The sequence below is a fragment of the Rhinatrema bivittatum genome, chromosome 2 (assembly GCF_901001135.1).
Source record: "Rhinatrema bivittatum chromosome 2, aRhiBiv1.1, whole genome shotgun sequence".
In the NCBI taxonomy this organism is placed as follows: Eukaryota; Metazoa; Chordata; class Amphibia; order Gymnophiona; family Rhinatrematidae; genus Rhinatrema; species Rhinatrema bivittatum.
Window position 1 is genome coordinate 810,579,317 of NC_042616.1, and position 20,380 is coordinate 810,599,696.

The window sequence follows — 20,380 nt, forward strand, 5'->3', positions numbered from 1 at the left end:
CGCTTATACTTCATGTTCTGGCCGAGTTGGGCTTTAGATGCCCCTCCAGAGGGCAACGCGTCTGCCGCAGCTTCTAGCAACGTCGACCCAGTCCTTGCCAGCCTGAGGGCACCCCCACGCACCTTCCCTTTCCATCCGATGCTAATGCAGTTACGTCTCCGGGAATGGGAGACGGTGGAAGCCGCTTTGCACATGGGCAGAGCTATGGACAAGCTGTGCCCGCTTCCAGACCCGGGTCTGGATATGCTCCGGGTCCCTAAGGTGGATGCCTCGGTCTCCGCTGTCACGGGGCGACTGCGTTGAAAGATCTTCAGGATCGCAAATTGGAGGTCTACCTCAAAAGGATTTTTGAGGTCCTAGCGCTCGGGGTCCGGGCGACAGTCTGTAGCAGTTTCATGCAGCGGGCAAGCCTTAGGTGGATTCAACAAATACTCAGCACCCAGGACCTCCTGTCTGCAAAGGTGGAATAGGCAGAGCAGCTGGAAGGCGCCATTGTGTATGGGACAGATGCCCTCTACGATCTTCTCAGGGTGCAGGCCAGCTATGTTTTCGGCCGTGTCCGCTAGACGTCTCCTCTGGCTTCGTAATTGGGCAGCAGACTCCTCTTCTAAATCACAGTTGGGGACTCTCCCATTCAAGGGTAAGTTGCTCTTCGGGGAGGACCTGGAGCAGCTTATTAAATCTCTTGGGGACAATAAGGTGCATAAGCTGCCAGAGGACTGCCCTCTGCAATCCAAATCCTTTTTTCCCGTTGATAGCAGGGCTGAATTAGCCATGCTGTCATGGGAACTGTCCATCAGAGCCCAGGAGGCGGACCTTCTGAGTAGAATACAGAGCTTTGCTCTGTGCGGCTGCCTGGGCCTTCCCGCGCATAAAAACAGTCTCTCCTCAGTCTGGTTTTTTCCGTGCGGGGCTTCACTCTCCTCAAAGCTGTACAAAAAAAGAAGAATTATGACTGAAAAACCAGGTCATAAGAACATGCCATACTGGGTCAGAACAAGAGTCCATCAAGCCCAGCATCCTGTTTCCAACAGTGGCCAATCCAGGCCATAAGAACCTGGCAAGTACCCAAAAACTAAGTCTCTTCCATGTTACCGTTGCTAATAATAGCATTGGCTAATTTCTAAGTCAACTTAATTAATAGCAGGTAATGGACTTCTGCTCCAAGAACTTATCCAATCCTTCTTTTTTAAACACAACTATACTAACTGCACTAACCACATCCTCTGGCAACAAATTCCAGAGTTTAATTGTGCATTGAGTGAAAAAGAACTTTCTCAGATTAGTTTTAAATGTGCCACATACTAACTTCATGGAGTGCCCCCTAGTCTTTCTATTATCCGAAAGCGTAAATAACCGATTCACATCTACCTGTTCTAGACCTCTCATGAGTGGACAGTGGAGTGCCTCAGGGATCTGTATTGGGACCCTTACTTTTCAATATATTTATAAATGATCTGGAAAGAAATACGACGAGTGAGGTAATCTCCCATGTTTTCGCTCCCTGTTTAATGTAATTATGATTATTTATTTTATTTTATTTAATTCTTTTACTATACCGATACTCAAGACGAGGTCTTATCATACCGGTTTACAATAGAACAAGGGGAAACCAATTAACAACTATGTAGATGGTAAAGTTACACTATGACGCATAGATCTCTTTCTTGGGTAGTAGCATCTAATATGGAACCTAACATTGTGTAACTATGGCATGGGTTATTTTTCTCTATATGCATCACCTTGCACTTATCCACATTAAATTTCATCTGCCATTTTGATGCCCAATTTTCCAGTCTCACAAGGTCTTCCTGCAATTTATCACAATCTGCTTGTGATTTAACTACTCTGAACAATTTTGTGTCATCTGCAAATTTGATTACCTCACTCGTCGTATTTCTTTCCAGATCATTTATAAATATATTGAAAAGTAAGGGTCCCAATACAGATCCCTGAAGCACTCCACTGCCCACTCCCTTCCACTGAGAAAATTGTCCATTTAATCCTACTCTGTTTCCTGTCTTTTAGCCAGTTTGTAATCCACGAAAGGACATCGCCACCTATCCCATGACTTTTTACCTTTCCTAGAAGCCTCTCATGAGGAACTTTGTCAAATGCCTTCTGAAAATCCAAGTACACTACATCTACCGGTTCACCTTTATCCGCGGCCTTCGGGTTTCAAACCCTGCAATTGCGGCAAAATCATGTCCATCGATCGCTGCTATCGGTGCCTCGGGCCCGATCACCAACAGGCCACATGTAAATACTGTGGCAGGATGTCGCCGAGAGCCAGGCGTCAGAGGACCCAAAAGATTGAAGCCCTCCGAGGGATGCAGGCGGGGTCATATGCACCACCTTCGGAGGCTCACTCGTCACCGGGTCCCATGAAGCAGAAGACCCCAAAGGTAAGAAGTGCGGATTCAGTAGAACCCTCCACCTCCAGGACTGGGAGGATCCATCGGAGGAGGCCGAGCCCGGAGTCAAGGCAGTGATAGCCACGACTCAACGGAGCATAATCGGCAGAGGCCACAGCAAGAGTCCAGGACGCAAGGAGCGGGCGACTATATAGGCCTGTGTTGAATACCTCCGCGGGGGTGTCGTCAGCTTCGACGTCCAAGCTTCTGCGCCACAAGTTGGAGAAGAAATCACACGCCTTCACTGGCGCCGGGATCCATGCACTTAGGTCAAGGCTGTCCGCAACGCATGCGTCGAAACACTCGATATTGACGCACAAAACGTCGAAGCCGACGCAGGGTGTGTTGATGGCGGCGCAAGGAGGATCGATGTCTACGTAGAAGACATCGATGAAACAACAGAAAGCATCGGGATCGCATTGAGCATTGGATACAACGCAAGCTTCAAGACCGACACACAAAAGCGTCAACATCACACACAAAATCATTGACGTCACAAGCGTCTAAATCAACACATAAAATAGCTAGTCAGATTCAGCCGACATCTGCATTGCAACTCGAGACACACAAACGGAAAGACCAGTGCCACGCATCTCTACTCAGGTCTCCAGAGGGGAGACCCATTTAGTGGGGGAAAAATGGCAAGGTAAGCGCCAGACGAAGTCGGTTGACAGCAACCAGCAATCTTCTCCATCCACGGAGATAGAAGTGGTTTTTCCCTCACACCTTACGAGTAAGAGGCTTGCTGGGTCATGCTTCTCTGACCAATCCATGTCCCCGAGAAGCGAGATTCATCGTTAATCGACAACACAATCATCAGACTCACGTCCTCCTCCTCTTCTTCCCCACGACGGAAGTCCACCCGTGATTCATCGGAATCTACCCAGAAGACTGGATTGGGAAAGGGAGATCCTTCGCCACCTCAATCGGCGACACAGGGAAAACTACAGATGCCGACGCAAACCCGAGAGGAGTTTTTCCAATTGTCAATGGCCCTGTCGGGGCTCTTTGAAACGCTACTATCCACATTTCAGCTGCCTTCATCTCCTACGGGTAGCGCACCACCGTCTCCTCACCCACCCTCATCACTGGAACCGAGCAAGCCCCAATCATCAATTGGGACGGACTCTGATTCCCTTTCTTCATCACCCACATCATCAACAGGGGTACCCATCGGACCGGTTGGAAGATACACCTGAACCATACTCACCCCCAGAAGACCTATCTTATCCAAAATTCCTGGATAACATGGGGGGGGGGGGGGGGAGAGTTCTCAACCTGCAGGTCCAAAAATTACAGGACCCTCGAGCGGAAACGCTTGGACTACTTAGGATATTCGATGTACCAGCTGAACCCGCTTCACTACCATCCCACAAGGTGTTGGATTCAGTCCTGGAGGAATCGTGGGAGACACCCTACACTATTCCATCGGTATTAAAAAAGACCAACCTTAAATTTAGAATGTAGAAGTCACAATTTTATTCTATGCCACAGCTGCCACACTCTTCGTTGGTTGTGGAATCTGCAATGCAGCAAGCCAAACAGTCTAAAATGCACACATCGGCACCTCCAGGAAAGGACCAACGAATCCTAGATGAATTTGGAAAAAAGTCGTCTCAATCGTTGATGCTATCCACCAGAATCAGTCAACACCAATTCTACCTGGACCAATATCTACATGAGAATCTGCAGACATTAAAGGCAGCATTACCCACTCCAGAGTCTCCATCCATATCTCAGCCTATACGGGATCTAGAGGAAGGCATTCGATACCTTCTCCGAACAGTGTACAAGTCGTTCGAGTCGTCAACTCGCACATCCGCATCGGCCATTGCAAACCCTTCGAATGGCCTGGCTCCGCTCCAGCGCCATTAGGGAAGACCTTCTTGAGTGTCTAGCGAATTTATCCTGCAGAGGTGACAATCTTTTCTGGGAAAAGTTTCAAGAAACAGTTGCAAACTTGAAAGACCAGGCAGTGGCTGTCCAATCGTTGACACAGACATCATCCTTTGCCACACAACGTAGATATTACTCTGCCAACCGCAGACAATATCACAGACGCCCCTATAGACAATATCCACAGTTTCGCCCTACTCCGTACAACCCACCGCAAAGGGCAGCACCCCAACCTCTTCAGACGAGAAGGGGTAGAGCAAGGCAACAGAGAACGCAAGCACAACAGCCTCAGCCGGCGGCCAAAGCTACCCCGTCTTTTTAATACAACCGCCATCATCACTATCACTACACCTCCCAGGGAGGATCACATTATGCCTACCATGTTGGGAGAAATAAGACCTATGGGTTCTAGAAATCGTAAGACAGGTATGCCAGCTTCGTTTCCGCAACAAACCCAATCTACCCCACCTAATGCCCAATTGAATTCCAGCTCAGCAAACTCAATTAGAACAGGAAATTTCATCCCTACTCCAACAATGAGCGATACAACGAATATCCATACATGCTCGAAACAAGGGATTCTAGTCACCTTATTTCCTGATTCCCAAGAAAAGAGGTGGGCGACAACCAAATTTGGATCTACGAGAGTTGAACAAACACCTAGTTAAAGAAAAGTTCAAAATGGTGTCCCTAAAAATCATCTTACCACTTCTTCAACCCAAGGACTGGATGTGCTCAATAGATTTGAAAGATGCTTATACCCATATTCCTATCCACCACTCCTCGTGGCGGTACCTGGCTTCCCAGTTTCGGGAGCAGCACTTCCAAAACCTCAGCATCCCCGAGAGTTTTCACCAAGTATATGGCAGTGGTGGTGGCACATCTTCGTCATAAAGTCATAAAAATGTTTCCTTATCTGGACAAATGGCTTATAGTGGCGTCCACACCACAGATTCTCAACGATTACCTTCATTAAACATTACGCTGCCTACAGTGTTTGTGAATCGTAGTAAACCACCAGAAATCCAGTCTAACTCCGACGCAATCTCTTCAGTTCATTTGGGCGCTTCTGGATACAGTCCGCACCAGGGCTTTCCTGCCAAAGGATCGGAGACTAGAGATGCGACGACTCTTCCGCTCCATCCAATTGCTCAAACAACCTGCAGCGCGACAGGTCTTAATCATGCTTGGGCACATGGCAGCCAAATTTACTGTTCCGAACACACGACTGCACATGCGTCGACTACAATGGGGACACAAACAACAGTGGAAACAACACTCACAGGCCTTAACGACACGAGTGACGATGACTCAATCCATGCTGCAAGATATAGCGTGGTGGCTCAAGGTACCCATGCTCAAGAAGGGAGCATTGTTCACTATACCTCCCCACAATATAGTTCTCACCACCGATGCATCTCGCAAGGGCTGGGTAGCTCACTTGGACCATCTGCAAATGCAAGGCCTCTGGACCCCAGAGGAACACAACCAGCAAATTAATCTACTCGAACTCAGAGCAATAAAGAACGCTCTCCAAACATTCCTTCCGCACTTAAGAGGCCGGCGAGTCATGGTCTTCACTGACAATCAAGTTTTCCGTGATTGGACTCCATCCTGATGATGTCACCCGTATGTGAGGACTAACATCCTGCTGTCCTATGAGAACACCTGTTACAGGTAAGCAACATTTGCTATCTGTAATCCAAATCCCGGTAGCTGAAATCTCAGGCCTCTCCAGCATGAATTCAGCACACCTCAGAGGGGAACCCGGCTGGGAGGGATTGCAAGAACTGCTGAATGGCCCAGACATCCTCAAACCAGCAGATCCCTGAAGCCGTTTCCACTCGAACTTTAGCAGGGTAAATGACGGCGGCCCGCATGCCTTTTTCAAATAGTTGCACACAGTAAGGGGCCAAGGCCCGACGTGCCGATAATGACGCTGAAAAATCTTGGAATATTAATATCTTGTGTTTGCCGTACATCAGTGCTTCTCCTTGTCGGGCTGCCCAAAGTATGTCTACTTGTGCATACAATTTAATATTTTTGCTATTACAACCCACGGTTTGGCTTATGTGTCCTAGCTTATAGGCCCTCTTCACCCTAAGAGGGCCGTGTATATCTGACAGATTGAATTTGTCTTAACCATTTTTCCAAAAATCTGGGCAAGTTATTGTCTTCCATCTCTTCCGGGAGCCTGACAAATCTTAAATTCGATGCCTTGAGCAGTTTTCGAGGTCCTCCAGCCTGGAGGATTGTTTCTCGACTGCAACTTTTAGTGCCACGATCTCTGCCTGGGCTGCGTGGAGGCCATCTTGATTGGCAGATACCCGCACTTCCACCTCCGTAAATCTTTTTTCTAGCCCCGCCATACCTGTTGTCAGCTCCGATAACTGAGCTGGCATGTCCGCCAAGCTAGCCGGCGGTGCAGGTCCCAAGTCTGCCATCACAGGGCCGTCTTCACTCGGCAGCTCAGGGGCCCTGGCCTTGTCCTTTTCTTTGTCTTTTTTGGAGACATGCAACGCCGTCAGTCGTCTCAGCGTGCCGGCACTCCTCTGTAGTGCACAAAGGGAGCCTTCACCGCTAAAAGAAAGTAGTCAGAGCGGGATGGGTCCAGATTCGGGGAGATTAGGTCCAGAGAAGGGAGCTCACATCCGCTCCCTTCAGTGTGTTATGTGATCTCTCCCAATGATTTAAAAGAGAGAAATCCACCACTAATTGGACTGCTTTTAGACTGATTACCCTAAAAGAGGTGGAATCAGTAATCTCTAAGCTTAAATCAATAAATTCCCAGTTTAAAAAAAAAAAATCGCTTTTAATAGTGTTGTTCAGCTCCTTCGGCCGATCCCTTCTCATTCCCACTCCACCCCAAGCCAGTTTTCCAATAGCTTTTCCTCCTCCCCTCCCCCACCAAGTTGTGCCTCCCATCTTTACCCTCTGTGAATCAGTCAGTGTTGTCCTCTGTTGCCAGGCACTGTAGTCATGCATTGAGGTATGAGGGTATTACGGTGGTTCAAAGCCTGACACACTGGCTGTGGGTGGTAAAGGAGGACGACATGGTCCGGGGCACTGCTCTCTCTTCCTCCTCTTGCCAGCTCCTATCTCCATCGGTGGGTAAGATGGATAGGGAGAGAGAGGCTCCTGGTTCCTTCCAATTCCAAGGGGATCCAGCAATTCCATGACAAAGACCATATTTTGCAGCTTTTGCTATGGAATTGTGGCTCTGATTTGAGGCATCTTAATGGTATTGATCATGATGTTTAAAATTTTTCTTTTCAATCCTTTTTTCATCTAATATTTCTTTGTTTTATGATGGCTATATTTGTGAACATAAAGGCATAAAAATGGACCAATAGCTTCAAAGTCTTATTGTACAGATACATCATGTTCCGTATGCTTATTGTTTGGGAACAGGCCACAATGATATCTGGATGCAAAAACTGCTCAAAGAAATTACTTTGAGATATTGGGGCCTGGAAGGCAAAGCACTGTGCTTACCTGGCTAAGAATACTAAATGCAGCCCTGATGCCTGGGAAAAAACACCCTGATTTTTGTGAAAAGAACTTCTGGTAGTCACTCTCTGTTGTTGAGTTCTTTACAGCTGCCTAAGCATTAGGCAGCTGTAAAGATCCTTCAGATGTTACAAAACGCCGCTGCCTGCATACTTACCAACACACACAAACACAATCACATTATACCAGTCCTCCAGTTCTTTCACTGGCTACCAGTCACTTACAGAATAATATATAAATCCCTTACCCTCATACACAAATCCATACATATTCACAATATGCGATGGTTCCCAGAACAATTCATCTTCCGAAAGACCAACAGACCTTCCAGAACGCAACATCAAGCAAAACTCCAAACACCCTCACCCAAACTAACCAAACTTGTCGCTACAAGGCAACACTCTCTTATCATTGCAGGAACAGCTCTATGGAACAATATGCCACCTAGTCTACGCCAGGAATTATGCCCCAAGAAATTCAAGCAAAACCTTAAAACCTGGCTTTTCAAACAAGCTTACCCTAACTAATGCCTTCTTCCAGACAGCTTCCTCCTTTCTAGACAAACAGCCTCTACAGTCTTCTTCCCTCTGGATTTCTAACCCCGATAAATACCTCCTAACCCACTATTAGTTGCTACCTGTTCCTCATGTTGACATTTCAAGACCTGCGTTTAGTTGCTGCCTGTTCCTCATGTTGCTATAATATCAGGAAATTTCCCCCCCTCCTGCAGTAATTGTCTATATAATAAACAAAAACCTTGTTAGGTTGTCTCGGACCCTTGTAGCTATGTTGTATTACCTCATATATATAACATGATAATGATCTATAAACAAGGGGAATAACCTCTAAGTATAGAATTAGATGGTAAAGACAATGTGAGATATTATTTATATATATATATATATATATATTTATTTATTTTTGGTTTTTATATACCGGAAGTTCCTGTATAGTATACATATCACTCCGGTTTACAAGAAACAGAGATAACTATCGCCTGCATGGCGGTTTACATGGAACATATCGAACATTAAACTATTATTACCTCCTGCAGTAATTGTCTATATAATAAACAAAAACCTTGTTAGGTTGTCTCGGACCCAATACAACATAGCTACAAGGGTCCGAGACAACCTAACAAGGTTTTTGTTTATTATATAGACAATTATTGCAGGAGGTAATACATATATATATAATCTCACATTGTCTTTACCATCTAATTCTATACTTAGAGGTTATTCCCCTTGTATATAGATCATTATCATGTTTATTTTATACATTTTACAAGCCGTTAAGCCCGTTAAAATGGGCTACATCCCTCTGTCTCTCACCTCCCCCTCATTCTCTCTCCCCTCACTCTTCACCACCCCCCTACCTCCCTCCCTCTCACCCACTCCTCCCTCTCCTCTCACTCAGTCCCTCCCCCCTCTCACTCACACTCAGTCCCCACTCACTCTCCCTCTCTCTCAGTCCCACTCCCTCTCTCTGTCCCACTCCCTCCCTCACTCAGTCCCCCCTCTCACTCCCTCTCTCTCAGTCCACTCCCTCCCTCCCTCTCTCTCAGTCCCATGCCCTCCCTCTCTCCCTCTCTCTCCCCCTCTCACTCAGTCCCACTCCCTCTCTCTCCCTCCCCTCTCACTCAGTCCCTCCCTCTCTCTGTCAGTCCCTCCCTCTCTCTCTCCTCCCTCGCTGCTGCCTCCCGCCGCCGCTGCTGCCACTCGACGCCGCTGCTACTCGCCGCCGCCATTTTTTTTCTTTTTTTGTGGCTCAGACCGACGTGCTCGCCCGCACATGCGCGGTAGAGCTGGTCTCTACCGCGCATTTGCGGCACGTCGGTCATCCTTCGTTTATTAGGTAGGATATTTATACATGTTCTATGTAAAGCCTGTTGCTGCATTATGTTCGATTGTAAACCAAGGTGATGTTCCAAACGTGCCGCGGTATATAAAAATCCCTTAAATAAATCAATAGGCCAGACCAAGGGTCCCCAAATTATGGCCCATAAGCCAAATCCTGCCCTTGGAGATTATTTTTCAGGCCAGTTATATTTTTGCTGCCCAAGGTCAGATTCAGCCTGTTGAGCAAGTTTTTAATTTTTTTTTTTTTCATTTCACACAAATTTGTGGCAAAGACAGCTTGTGGCGTTCCCAGGCCCTACTAGCAAAAGAGCAAGAAGTATGAGTGGAGGAGAAGGGAGGGAAAGAAGAGGAAAAGAGATTAAAGAGAAGGGGGGATTAATAGGAGGAGGGCACCACATACACACACAGAACGCTGTCATATACTCCCCTGCTACACCACAGGCCTTCCTGGTGATTTGAAATTTCCAATGTTGTCCTGCTCTTGAAAAGTTTGGGGACTGCTGTATTAGACTGCTGTGGGTCTTCAGAGCTCTTCTGGTGCTGGAAAAGCCTTTATTAGTGTACTGTCTCTGTGTCAACCTCTGGATCAGAGATACACATGTCATGGGCTTGGAGTTTGTATCTAGTACCTGAATTTAAAATCTGTTTCTACTATTTAGATGAAATAGTGGCAAAAACCATGTGACTGATCATTCTGCCTTAATTCTTTTCTGTCATTGCAGTATCTAGCAGCAGTGTAGTGTCTCCAAACCACACATTGCCTCCAGTTCCTGGAAATCCTTTCAGAATAGCAGGGTCTGCTAAAATGGGTGCGTCTGCAGTTTCAGTCACTGGAAACCCTTTCGGAGCACCACCCGCAGGGGGAGATGCATCTGCAGCACTCCTGGGCCTCTCAAAGAAAGGTAAGGTGACAATCAATCTGATTTTTTTTTGTTGTCTTCAGAAAATGGAAATGAGTCTGCTTATAGAAACTCTCTTGATGTGGCTTCAGTTCACACTACAAACGAGCAATTTTATAACACATTAAAGAGGGCAGGCAAGGAAGAGCTGACAAATGCTAAAGGAGGCTTACATTTCCATTCATTTATTACATTGAAGTGGCCCATTGCTTTTCTGCTGCACAGCTTCATAGTATTAGTATGTGTAATTTTTACAGTGTAACTTATTAGCATTAATGGTAACCTGAGGAACACTGTCAGCACAGAACTTTTGAATGACTGAAGTATAGCTGACTTTCTGCTGAAAGATGTGAGAAGTAAATTGATAGTAATATATTTGAGAACATTAATTATCAGATTCTTCTTTGTTGCGTATATGGATATGACTTGTCAGCAGTAAAGGCTGAAGAGCATATTTCCATGAGCTGATGTACCATTAGAAAGCCCTGTATCTACTGTAGGGACAGAACTAACAATAAAATGCACACATTTACCAGTAGCTGTCTTCTGGGTGTAAGACAGACATAGTCATTTCTTCTGAGGCAATGAGTTCTTATAATTGCACCTTCAGAAGTTGAGCATGCCTGTTTAAAGCTATTTATTCTATTAGACTGCCTGGGCTGTGTTCACCAGAAAAAGCTGAATTGACTGATTTGATTGTCCACCAAGGTTTTCAGATGCATAAAGCTCTCAAGTCTGCAGTTCCAGTTAGAAATCCAGCCCTGCATACTTCAGTCTGGGTCAAATCAATGGTCATGCACCTGTTCTGTAATTATTTTATATGCTTACAATTGGTTTTATTGTTATCCACAATGATCAATTGTATTTGGATGCTGTGGAATATAAAGAATATCACATAAAATAAAATAAAAGATACAATTTTTCTCACAGGACAAGCAGGATGGTAGTCCTCACATATGGGTAACATCACAGGATGGAGCCCAATCACAGAAAACTTCTGTCAGTTTCCAGAACTTTGACTGGCCCCCACTGGGCATGCCCAGCATGGCACTAATCCTGCAGCCAGCAGGGGTCTCCCTTCAGTCTTCTTTTTTCCGTGCCGCAGTAGTCTCGCGGTAAAGGAACTCTGAAGAGGTTCCTGACAGGAATTTTCCTCACGGAATTACTAAAAGTTAAATTGCCCCACAGGGGTCCCTCTTCTAACTTTTCTCAGTCCGCGGCACTCTTGTAAGTTTTTACCCGTTTTCCGTTGATTACCGTCTAGTTTGGCCCTCGCGGCCTACTGGCCGTTGACCTTACCGCGGCTCGATTTTTTGCCATGGCGTCAGGGTTTCATCGGTGCCCGGACTGTACCTGCACCATGTCTATCACAGACCCCCATAAAGTCTGTGTAATGTGTCTAGGACGCGAGCACGATGTCTTGATCTGCACCAAATGTGCCCTAATGACACCGAAGGGTCGCAAGGCCAGAATGGAAATGATGGAACTTCTCTTCCTTGCTCAAACCCAGACTCCGTCCATTGCATAGACGTCGTCAGAACCGGCACTGTCAACTTCACTCCAGCATCGACCACCGACCGGTGACCGATCGGCATCGACGACTTCTCGGCCATCGACACCCTCTACTCCCCCTCAAGATGGAGGGGATCGCAGGGAGAAACATCGCCATCGACACCATAAGACTTGGACCATCGAGGGGAGCGAAGTCATCGACCTCGCCATCGTCCGAGCCGCTGTCGAAAAAATCCTGTCCAGGAAAGGCACCGACCATTCCTGCGACCGGCTCACCGAGGCAACCCTCACCCGATCGGGGATCGGGAACCGCGACTCTGCCTTTAACGGTGGTCCCTCCGGCTATGCCTCTGCCTCCTTCTTCTGTTCCGGAGCCGGGGCTGCTTGCTCCAGGTCTCCAAGAAGAACTGGACCAGATGGTACAGGAGACCAACGACAAGGCGATGCAACGTCTTCAGGTTCCTCCGGCACAGACACCGACACCACCTCTGGAACCGATCATCGACCCGATTCCGGCAGCGCTGGCACTGCTGCTATCCAGGATGGAAGCGCTTATGGCTGCTTTTCCACCGATGGATCCCGGGTCTCCGATGGCTCCGATGCCCTCCCCACTGATAGCATCATCGGGAGGAGAAACACAGTTCTGCATCCCTCCATCGGGAGTTCTGCCTCAGCCATCGATGCCAATACGTCCCTTGCCACCGACCCATCCATCGGTGCTGATGCGTCTGGCGCCACTGACTCATCCATTGATGCTTTCGATGTCTGCACCGGTGCCTCAGATAATTCCTCTGATTCCTTCGGAGCCTAGACCGGGTCCTTCAGGTATCCAACCACCCTGCCCCCCTCTAGTTCCTAGAGGGATGGGTGCGGATGCTTATGATACCTGGGGTGATGATACCTCAACAGACACCAATGATTTACCTTCACCACCTTCACCTACTGAGAGTAGAAAGCGTTCTCCCCCAGAGGACCTTTCCTTTATAAAGTTTGTGAAGGAAATGTCTGAATTGGATCCCAATTACAGATGGAACAGGATGATAGGCACCAGATGATGGAGTTGCTCCAATTCCTGGATGCCCCTAAGGTAATCACCTCTATTCCCATTCATCAGTTCCTTCTCGATCTCCTCAAGAACAACTGGGAACATCCTGGATCAATTGCTCCAGTACACAGGAAAGCTGACACTACCTATTTGGTACAGTCAGCCCCAGGTTTTCAAAAATCACAGCTTGATCACCACTCTGTTGTGGTAGAGTCTGCACAAAAGAGGGTGAAAAGGTCAAAGCCTCACTCATCTGTTCCTCCTGGAAAGGAACAAAAGTTCCTAGATAACATTGGTCGCCGAGTATTCCAAGGAGCCATGCTCATCTCCCGAATTGCTGCCTATCAGCTTTATATGACCCAATATAACAGGGTCATTTTCAAGCAGATACAGGATTTCTCAGACTCACTGCCTCAGCAATTTCAAGAACCATTACAAACCCTAGTAAACAAGGGTTTTGAGGCAGGCAAGCATGAGATTAGAACATCTTAATGCATTTTTGACACCTCTACCAGAATGTCTGCAGCTGCTATTTCGGCGAGACGGTGGGCCTGGCTCAAGTCTTCTGACCTACGCCAAGAAGTACAAGACCGATTATCCGACCTGCCTTGTGTCTGAGATAATCTGTTTGGTGAACAGATTCAACGGACAGTGGCAGAATTAAAGGATCATCATGAGACCCTAAGACAGCTCTCTTTGATACCTTCCGACTTCTCCTCAAAACAGCCCTTTAGAAAGGACTCTAAGAAGTCTTTCTTCCGCCCGAAGAAGTCTTATCCGCCACCAACCAGATCCCGTGCCACGAGACCTTATCAAAAACCGCAGTCTCGTCAAGCCCATAAACAAAAACCACAGGCAGCTCCTCAACCAGGACCTGCTTCTGGTTTTTGACTTCCACTTAGAGAGCAGCAGCCAGATTCCTCTGTCGCACATACCAGTGGGAGGTCGATTGTGCCACTTCCACAACATGTGGCATTCAATCACATCCGACCAATGGGTATTGGCAATCATTGCTCAGGGTTACCATCTCAACTTTATCGTCCTGCCACCGGACTCCCCACCTCTACAGATGTGGAGAACATTCGAACATTCCATTCTTCTGGATCAAGAGGTTTCCCTCCTTCTCCAGTCAAGAGCAATAGAACCCATACCATACTCTCAGCTAGGCCTAGGGTTCTATTCCCGGTACTTCCTAATCCCCAAAAAATTGGGAGGCGACCATCCTATTCTGGACCTACGGGCCCTCAACAAGTACCTCCAGCGAGAAAAGTTCAAGATGGTCACCTTGGGATGGCTTCTACCTCTTCTACAAAGAGGAGACTGGCTCTGCTCTCTGGACCTCCAGGATGCATTCACCCACATTGCGATAAGTCCAGCTCATCGCAAGTACCTGAGGTTCCTAGTAGGCCCCAAGCACTATCAATACAGAGTTCTTCCATTCAGCCTAGCATCTGCACCACGAGTCTTTACAAAATGCCTCATAGTTGTCGCAGCTTTCCTCAGGACACAAGGTGTTCACGTCTACCCCTATCTGGACGACTGGTTAATCAGGGCTCCCACTCGGCAAACTGCTCTGTCGTCCCTCAATCTAACTTTACACACGCTAATATTGTTAGGATTTTTCGTTAATTTCGACAAATCCTACTTAGTCCCATCTCAAACCTTGTCGTTCCTTGGGGCAGACTTGGACACCTTACAGGCAAAGGCTTTCTTACCTCAACAACGAGCACTGACTCTTGTATCTCTTGCTGACAAGCTGCAGTCTCAGAACTCTGCGACTGCACGCCAATTTCTCATCCTCCTGGGACACATGGCGTCCTCAGTCCATGTCACACCAATGGCCCGCTTGGCCATGAGACTCATGCACTGGACTCTGAGGTCTCAATGGACTCAAGCTATTCAGCCTCTGTCGACCGTTGTCCACGTCATAGACTCACTCAGTCTGTCTCTCACCTGGTGGAAAAATCAGACCAGTCTCCTCCAGGGATTGCCCTTCCAGGTTCCAAATCCTCAAATCACTCTCACCATCGATGCTTCCAACATCGGTTGGGGAGCCTACGTGGCCGATTTGCAGACACAAGGACCTTGGTCTCCAGAGGAAGCCAAACACCAAATAAATTTCCTGGAACTTTGAGCAATCAGATATGCTCTCAGGGCTTTTCAGGATCGCCTCTCAAATCAAGTCATCCTGATTCAGACGGACAACCAGGGGGCAATGTGGTACATCAACAAGCAGGGAGGCACAGGCTCGTTCCTTCTGTGTCAGGAAGCTGCGCAGATTTGGGAGGAAGCTCTCTCCGTTCGATGTACCTCAGGGCCACCCGGTTGCCGGAAGTGGGCAATGTGCTGGCAGACAAGCTGAGTCACGTCTTTCAACTGCACGAGTGGTCTCTCAACCCCTCTGTCCATCTTTCAACAATGGGGATATCCTCAGATAGACCTCTTTGCGTCCCCCCAAAACCGCAAAGTGGAGAACTACTGCTCTCTCATTCGCAGCAAACTCTCTCAACCCAGAGACGCATTCTCCCTCTCATGGGCAACCGGTCTGCTCTACACATTCCCTCCACTTCCTCTTCTCTAGAAGACTCTCGTGAAGTTACGTCAGGACAAAGGAACCATGATCCTGATAGCACCTCACTGGCCGCTCCAAGTGTGGTTTCCAATACTTCAGGATCTCTCCATCCGCAGGCACATTTCCTTGGGAAAGGACCCGCTTCTGATCACTCAGAACGACGGGAGCCTACGCCATCCCAATCTTCACGCCTTATCCCTGACGGCATGGATGTTGAAAGGTTAATCCTTCAACCAATTAACCTTTCTGAACCAGTTTCCCATGTCTTGATTGCTTCACGGAAGCCTTCCACGAGAAAAGCTTACTCTTACAAATGGAACAGGTTTAAGTCATGGTGCTCTTCTCAGTCCCTTGACCCCTTTACCTGTCCAGTTACCAAGTTTTTAGACTATCTCTGGCACTTATCAGAGTCACGTCTAAAAACTTCTTCCATCAGAATGCATGTCAGTTTGGTAGCCGCCTTCCATAAAGGTGTCGGGGATGTCCCTATATCAGTACAACCCCTTGTAACACGATTTTTGAAGGGCTTGCTCCATATCAAGCCTCCACTCCGTCCTCCGGCCCCTTCTTGGGATCTTAATCTGGTTCTGGGTCAGCTCATGAAACCACCATTTGAGCCTCTTCACTCTTGTGAACTTCGGTATCTCACATGGAAAGTGATTTTCCTTTTAGCAATCACTTCGGCTCGCAGAGTTATTGAATTGCAGGCTCTAGTTACCTATCTGCCTTACACTAAACTTCTGCAGGACCAGGCGGTACTCCGCACTCACCCAAAATTCTTACCTAAGGTAGTTTCAGATTTTAATCTCAATCAATCCATCATGCTACCTACCTTTTTTCCCAGGCCCCATGCCAACCCAGGAAAACAGGCTCTGCATACCCTTGACTGTAAGCGGGCTCTAGCGTTTTACCTAGACCGTACAGCTGCCCACAAGGAAAGCACTCAATTGTTCGTCTCTTTCCACCCTAACAAGTTAGGGAAGCCTAACCAAGTGGGTAAACAGACTCTCTCCTCCTGGTTGGCGGACTGCATATCCTTCTGCTACCAGCAAGCGGGCATTCCTTTTCAAGACCGTGTTAAAGCACACTCTGTGAAGGCCATGGCGACTTCAGTAGCACACCTACGATCGGTGCCGCTTCCTGACATTTGCAGGGCTGCTACCTGGAGTCCTCTCCACACCTTTGCAGCCCATTATTGCTTGGACAAAGCCGGAAGACAAGATTCCATCTTCGGCCAGTCTGTACTTCGTAACCTATTTACGACGTGACGTGCCAACACCCTTCCGCCTGCCCAGTGGGGTTCAGGATGCCCTCTACCAAATTCCACCCCAGTTGTTGTGCCTGTTGCATGCCCTTTGGGTACATTTGGTGCATGTTTGGACATCCTCAGCTCGGTACTCATCCATATGTGAGGACTACCATCCTGCTTGTCCTTTGAGAAAGCAAATGTTGCTTACCTGTAACAGGTGTTCTCACAGGACAGCAGGATGTTAGTCCTCACGAAACCCGCCTGCCACCCCGCGGTGTTGGGTTCATAACGTTTTGTTATTTTATTTTTCGGCACTCCCTATAGCTTTCAAATAAGACTGAAGGGGGACCCTTGCTGGCTGCAGGGTTAGTGCCATGCTGGGCATGCCCAGTAGGGGCCAGTCAAAGTTCTGGAAACTTTGACAGAAGTTTTCCGTGATTGGGCTCCGTCCTGTGATGTCGCCCATATGTGAGGACTAACATCCTGCTGTCCTGTGAGAACACCTGTTACAGGTAAGCAACATTTGCTAATTCCTAGAGAAGTGAAGTAGAAGCCTAGAATGATAGAGATGGATTGAATCACTCAATAAATCAAGGGACAAAGACAAGCTGTTTATGTATAAGAGAGAGCCATGTATTGTAATCATTTGAACGTCTCTGTTGTGGACCTCTTTGTATCCTTCAGCCATGAAAACGAACTCATTTAGCCTTGAGCCAGTTGATTTATTTATATAATCAGTAACAACAATAGAAGCAAATGTCTTTTTTATTTTTTAAAACTAGCCATCATTTTGATGGAATTATTATACATTGTTTTACAATACAGGCTAATAGTGCTGCATATAGAAAAGAGATTTCAATTCATGCCTCATTAGTTTATGATAAAACTCTTACACTTTTTTTTTTTTTTTTTTTTTATAGCTTAAATAGCTACATAGTAGATTCTTTTGATGATAGTGGGCATAGGATTTTCATTCTCTTGCTTATGTGTTAGCATTTATTTATACCCATGGGGAAGTTTAACAGCTTAAAAATGACATTTGAAATAACAATAGTTGACCATTCCTGCTGTTTACATTTTCAGAAGATTTAGCTCAGCGCCTCTGCAAAGCAGTTGAGTTTGGTGATCATCAGATAGCATCCCAGTGTGCAATTGCATTAGCACAGCAGAAAGCTCCTCTACAGATACAGCTAAAACAATCCTGCTTTCCTCAAACAGAAATTAGGTGAGTGCTGAAACACCTGCTCTGTAACCTAAAAGGAGACAAGAAATGTAGCTCATTCTATTCTATTCAAAATAAGAAAATCATCCAGATTTCTTTTGAAAATTACAATATTTCTGTCAACAAGCAGTAATGAATTAGCCACAACACATCGGTTATGTTCCTGTTCATACCCCAGATCATTCCAGACAAGTGGGTTTTTCATCCCTATCAGCAGATGGAGTCAGAGAACAAAAATTATTCTGAAACTGCTACATAAGCTAGTGTCACCTGCAGTCCCTTAGTATTTCTTGGACTCCAGCAGGTGGTAGAAGTGAAAATCCTGCAGTCTAGAGAATTAGATTGAAAAAAAAAAAGACAACAGGATTCTTGTGTGGGTGCCCTGAGGTGTTAAGCAGCTTCGTGGGCCATCCCTCAGGTGGAGCAGGGCGAGTAGGGGGTAGGTATCCCTGGTTTAGCTCAGCCTGAAGTCAATGAAGGGACTGAAAGCCAATGGTTCTGGCTCCCTCTGTCCCCTGAAGGTCAATGAGGGGACTGAAAGCTGGTGGTTCTAGCTCCCTCCTTCCCCCTTGGACTGCTCTCGCTGGCCCTTTGGCATCTGAATCGCTATCGGGAAAGTATTCCCTTTCTTTTTTTCTGGGGGTATTTTTTGCAGGCCTGTCTTTTCTTTAAAAAAAAAAAAAAAAAGGCAGTGTGGTTGCAGATGCTGACCAGCTGGTTGTGAGATAGCCAGGGGAGGAGGAGAGTGAGTAGTCAAGGACCACTAGGCACCTGGGTCGGGGAAGCTTCAGTATAGCCTGTTGGCAGGCAGCTTCCCGTCGAGCTGCATCCCACCGTGGGATGCAACAAGGCTGGTGGGGAGAAGAGTGTGAGCCTAACTTTAAATGATGTGGCAGGTGCACACATATAATGGCGGTGGTTGTGGGACACAGTAAAGGCTATAAGGCCTGAGGAGAGAGGTGTATGTGCCTAAAGTGTGCCTCAGGAGGAGAAGCTCGAAGGACAGCCGCTGAGGCAGCGCGGGATAAACTGTCACCCAATTGGCTGCAGCAGGCAAGAGAGCTCGGATGATGAATGTAGAACGGTGGTCATTTTGTCATCGCAAGGCCGTCGGCAGGCAGAATTGGGGAAAGAGAGAGATTCCCCACCCCCTTTTTTTGCTGGTCAATTATGATTTCCCTGCAGACCCAGAGAGGCGGTGATGAGGCCGGGGAGCTCATGAGGGAAGATTCCAACAGTTTGGCAAGAATTTCCTAGACTTTGTCCTCTTCAGGCATAAATCTTTTTTTTTTAATTCTTTATTTATATAATTTTTTAACATGATTTACAGTAATTAGTGTTCAACAAAAAGAAAATACTTCTTTCCAGCTTATCAACAAAGAATATACTGAGCATATAATATTTATCCAAAACTAGTTTTCAACATTTCCATCATGTCACTGAGTTAAGCGGCAATTTGGGAGATACAATATTATAATTGGAACACATTTCTACAGCAGTAAAATAAAGAAAATAAGGAGGTTACATCATCCTTATTAATTGCTCAAACACATTAGGCATTACTCCCCCCATTCTTATGGCCATCCAAAAATACCCTTAAATGTTCCGGTTCGAAAAACACATAGCGATTACTATTCCAATTTAGGATACATTTACAGGGATATCTAATAGTTATTCTAGCTCCCATCTCCCTTGCCTCTTGGCACATAGCCAGCATCTTTTTCCTTCTAATTTGAGTTAATTTTGTAACATCCGGGTGTATCCATATTTTTTGATCGTAGTATGTCTTTTCTCTGTTTCGAAGAAATAATTTTAAAATCATATCTCTTATCTGAGGAAAATGCTAGAGAGATCACGACTGTCCCACGAGCTTCAATTTCTTCTGTCGATGATTCTAAGAATGCAGTCAAGTTGTTACCAATATTCTGGGGTAGGTTAGCCAATATAGGTTTTGAAACATAATAGATATATGCAATAGGTGGAATTGCATCAGAAGGTATTAATAAAACCTCCATTAAATATTTTTTGAATTGGTCTCTCAATGGAATTAACCTGACTTGAGGAAAATTTAAAATTCTTAGGCTCAGATACCTTTGGGAATTTTCCAATTCCCTGTACGTACCCGGATCAGTCCAGACCGTGGGAGGCTCCCGAAGCGGGACTCTGGGTGGGGCGAGCTTTGGACAAGCTCTACCCCCTCCC

General features: G+C 46.6%; 1 protein-coding gene across 2 annotated transcripts in view; it reads left to right on the plus strand.

The window, feature by feature from the left end:
- Window positions 1-20,380, plus strand: part of LOC115085797 (ranBP-type and C3HC4-type zinc finger-containing protein 1-like) — a 288,361-nt gene that overhangs the window by 33,147 nt on the left and 234,834 nt on the right. For both annotated transcript variants that reach the window (XM_029592220.1, XM_029592219.1), the window contains exons 3-4: window positions 10,402-10,581; window positions 18,040-18,181. In XM_029592220.1, the coding sequence (XP_029448080.1) occupies window positions 10,402-10,581; window positions 18,040-18,181 (322 nt within the window). The remainder of the gene's footprint in view (window positions 1-10,401; window positions 10,582-18,039; window positions 18,182-20,380) is intronic.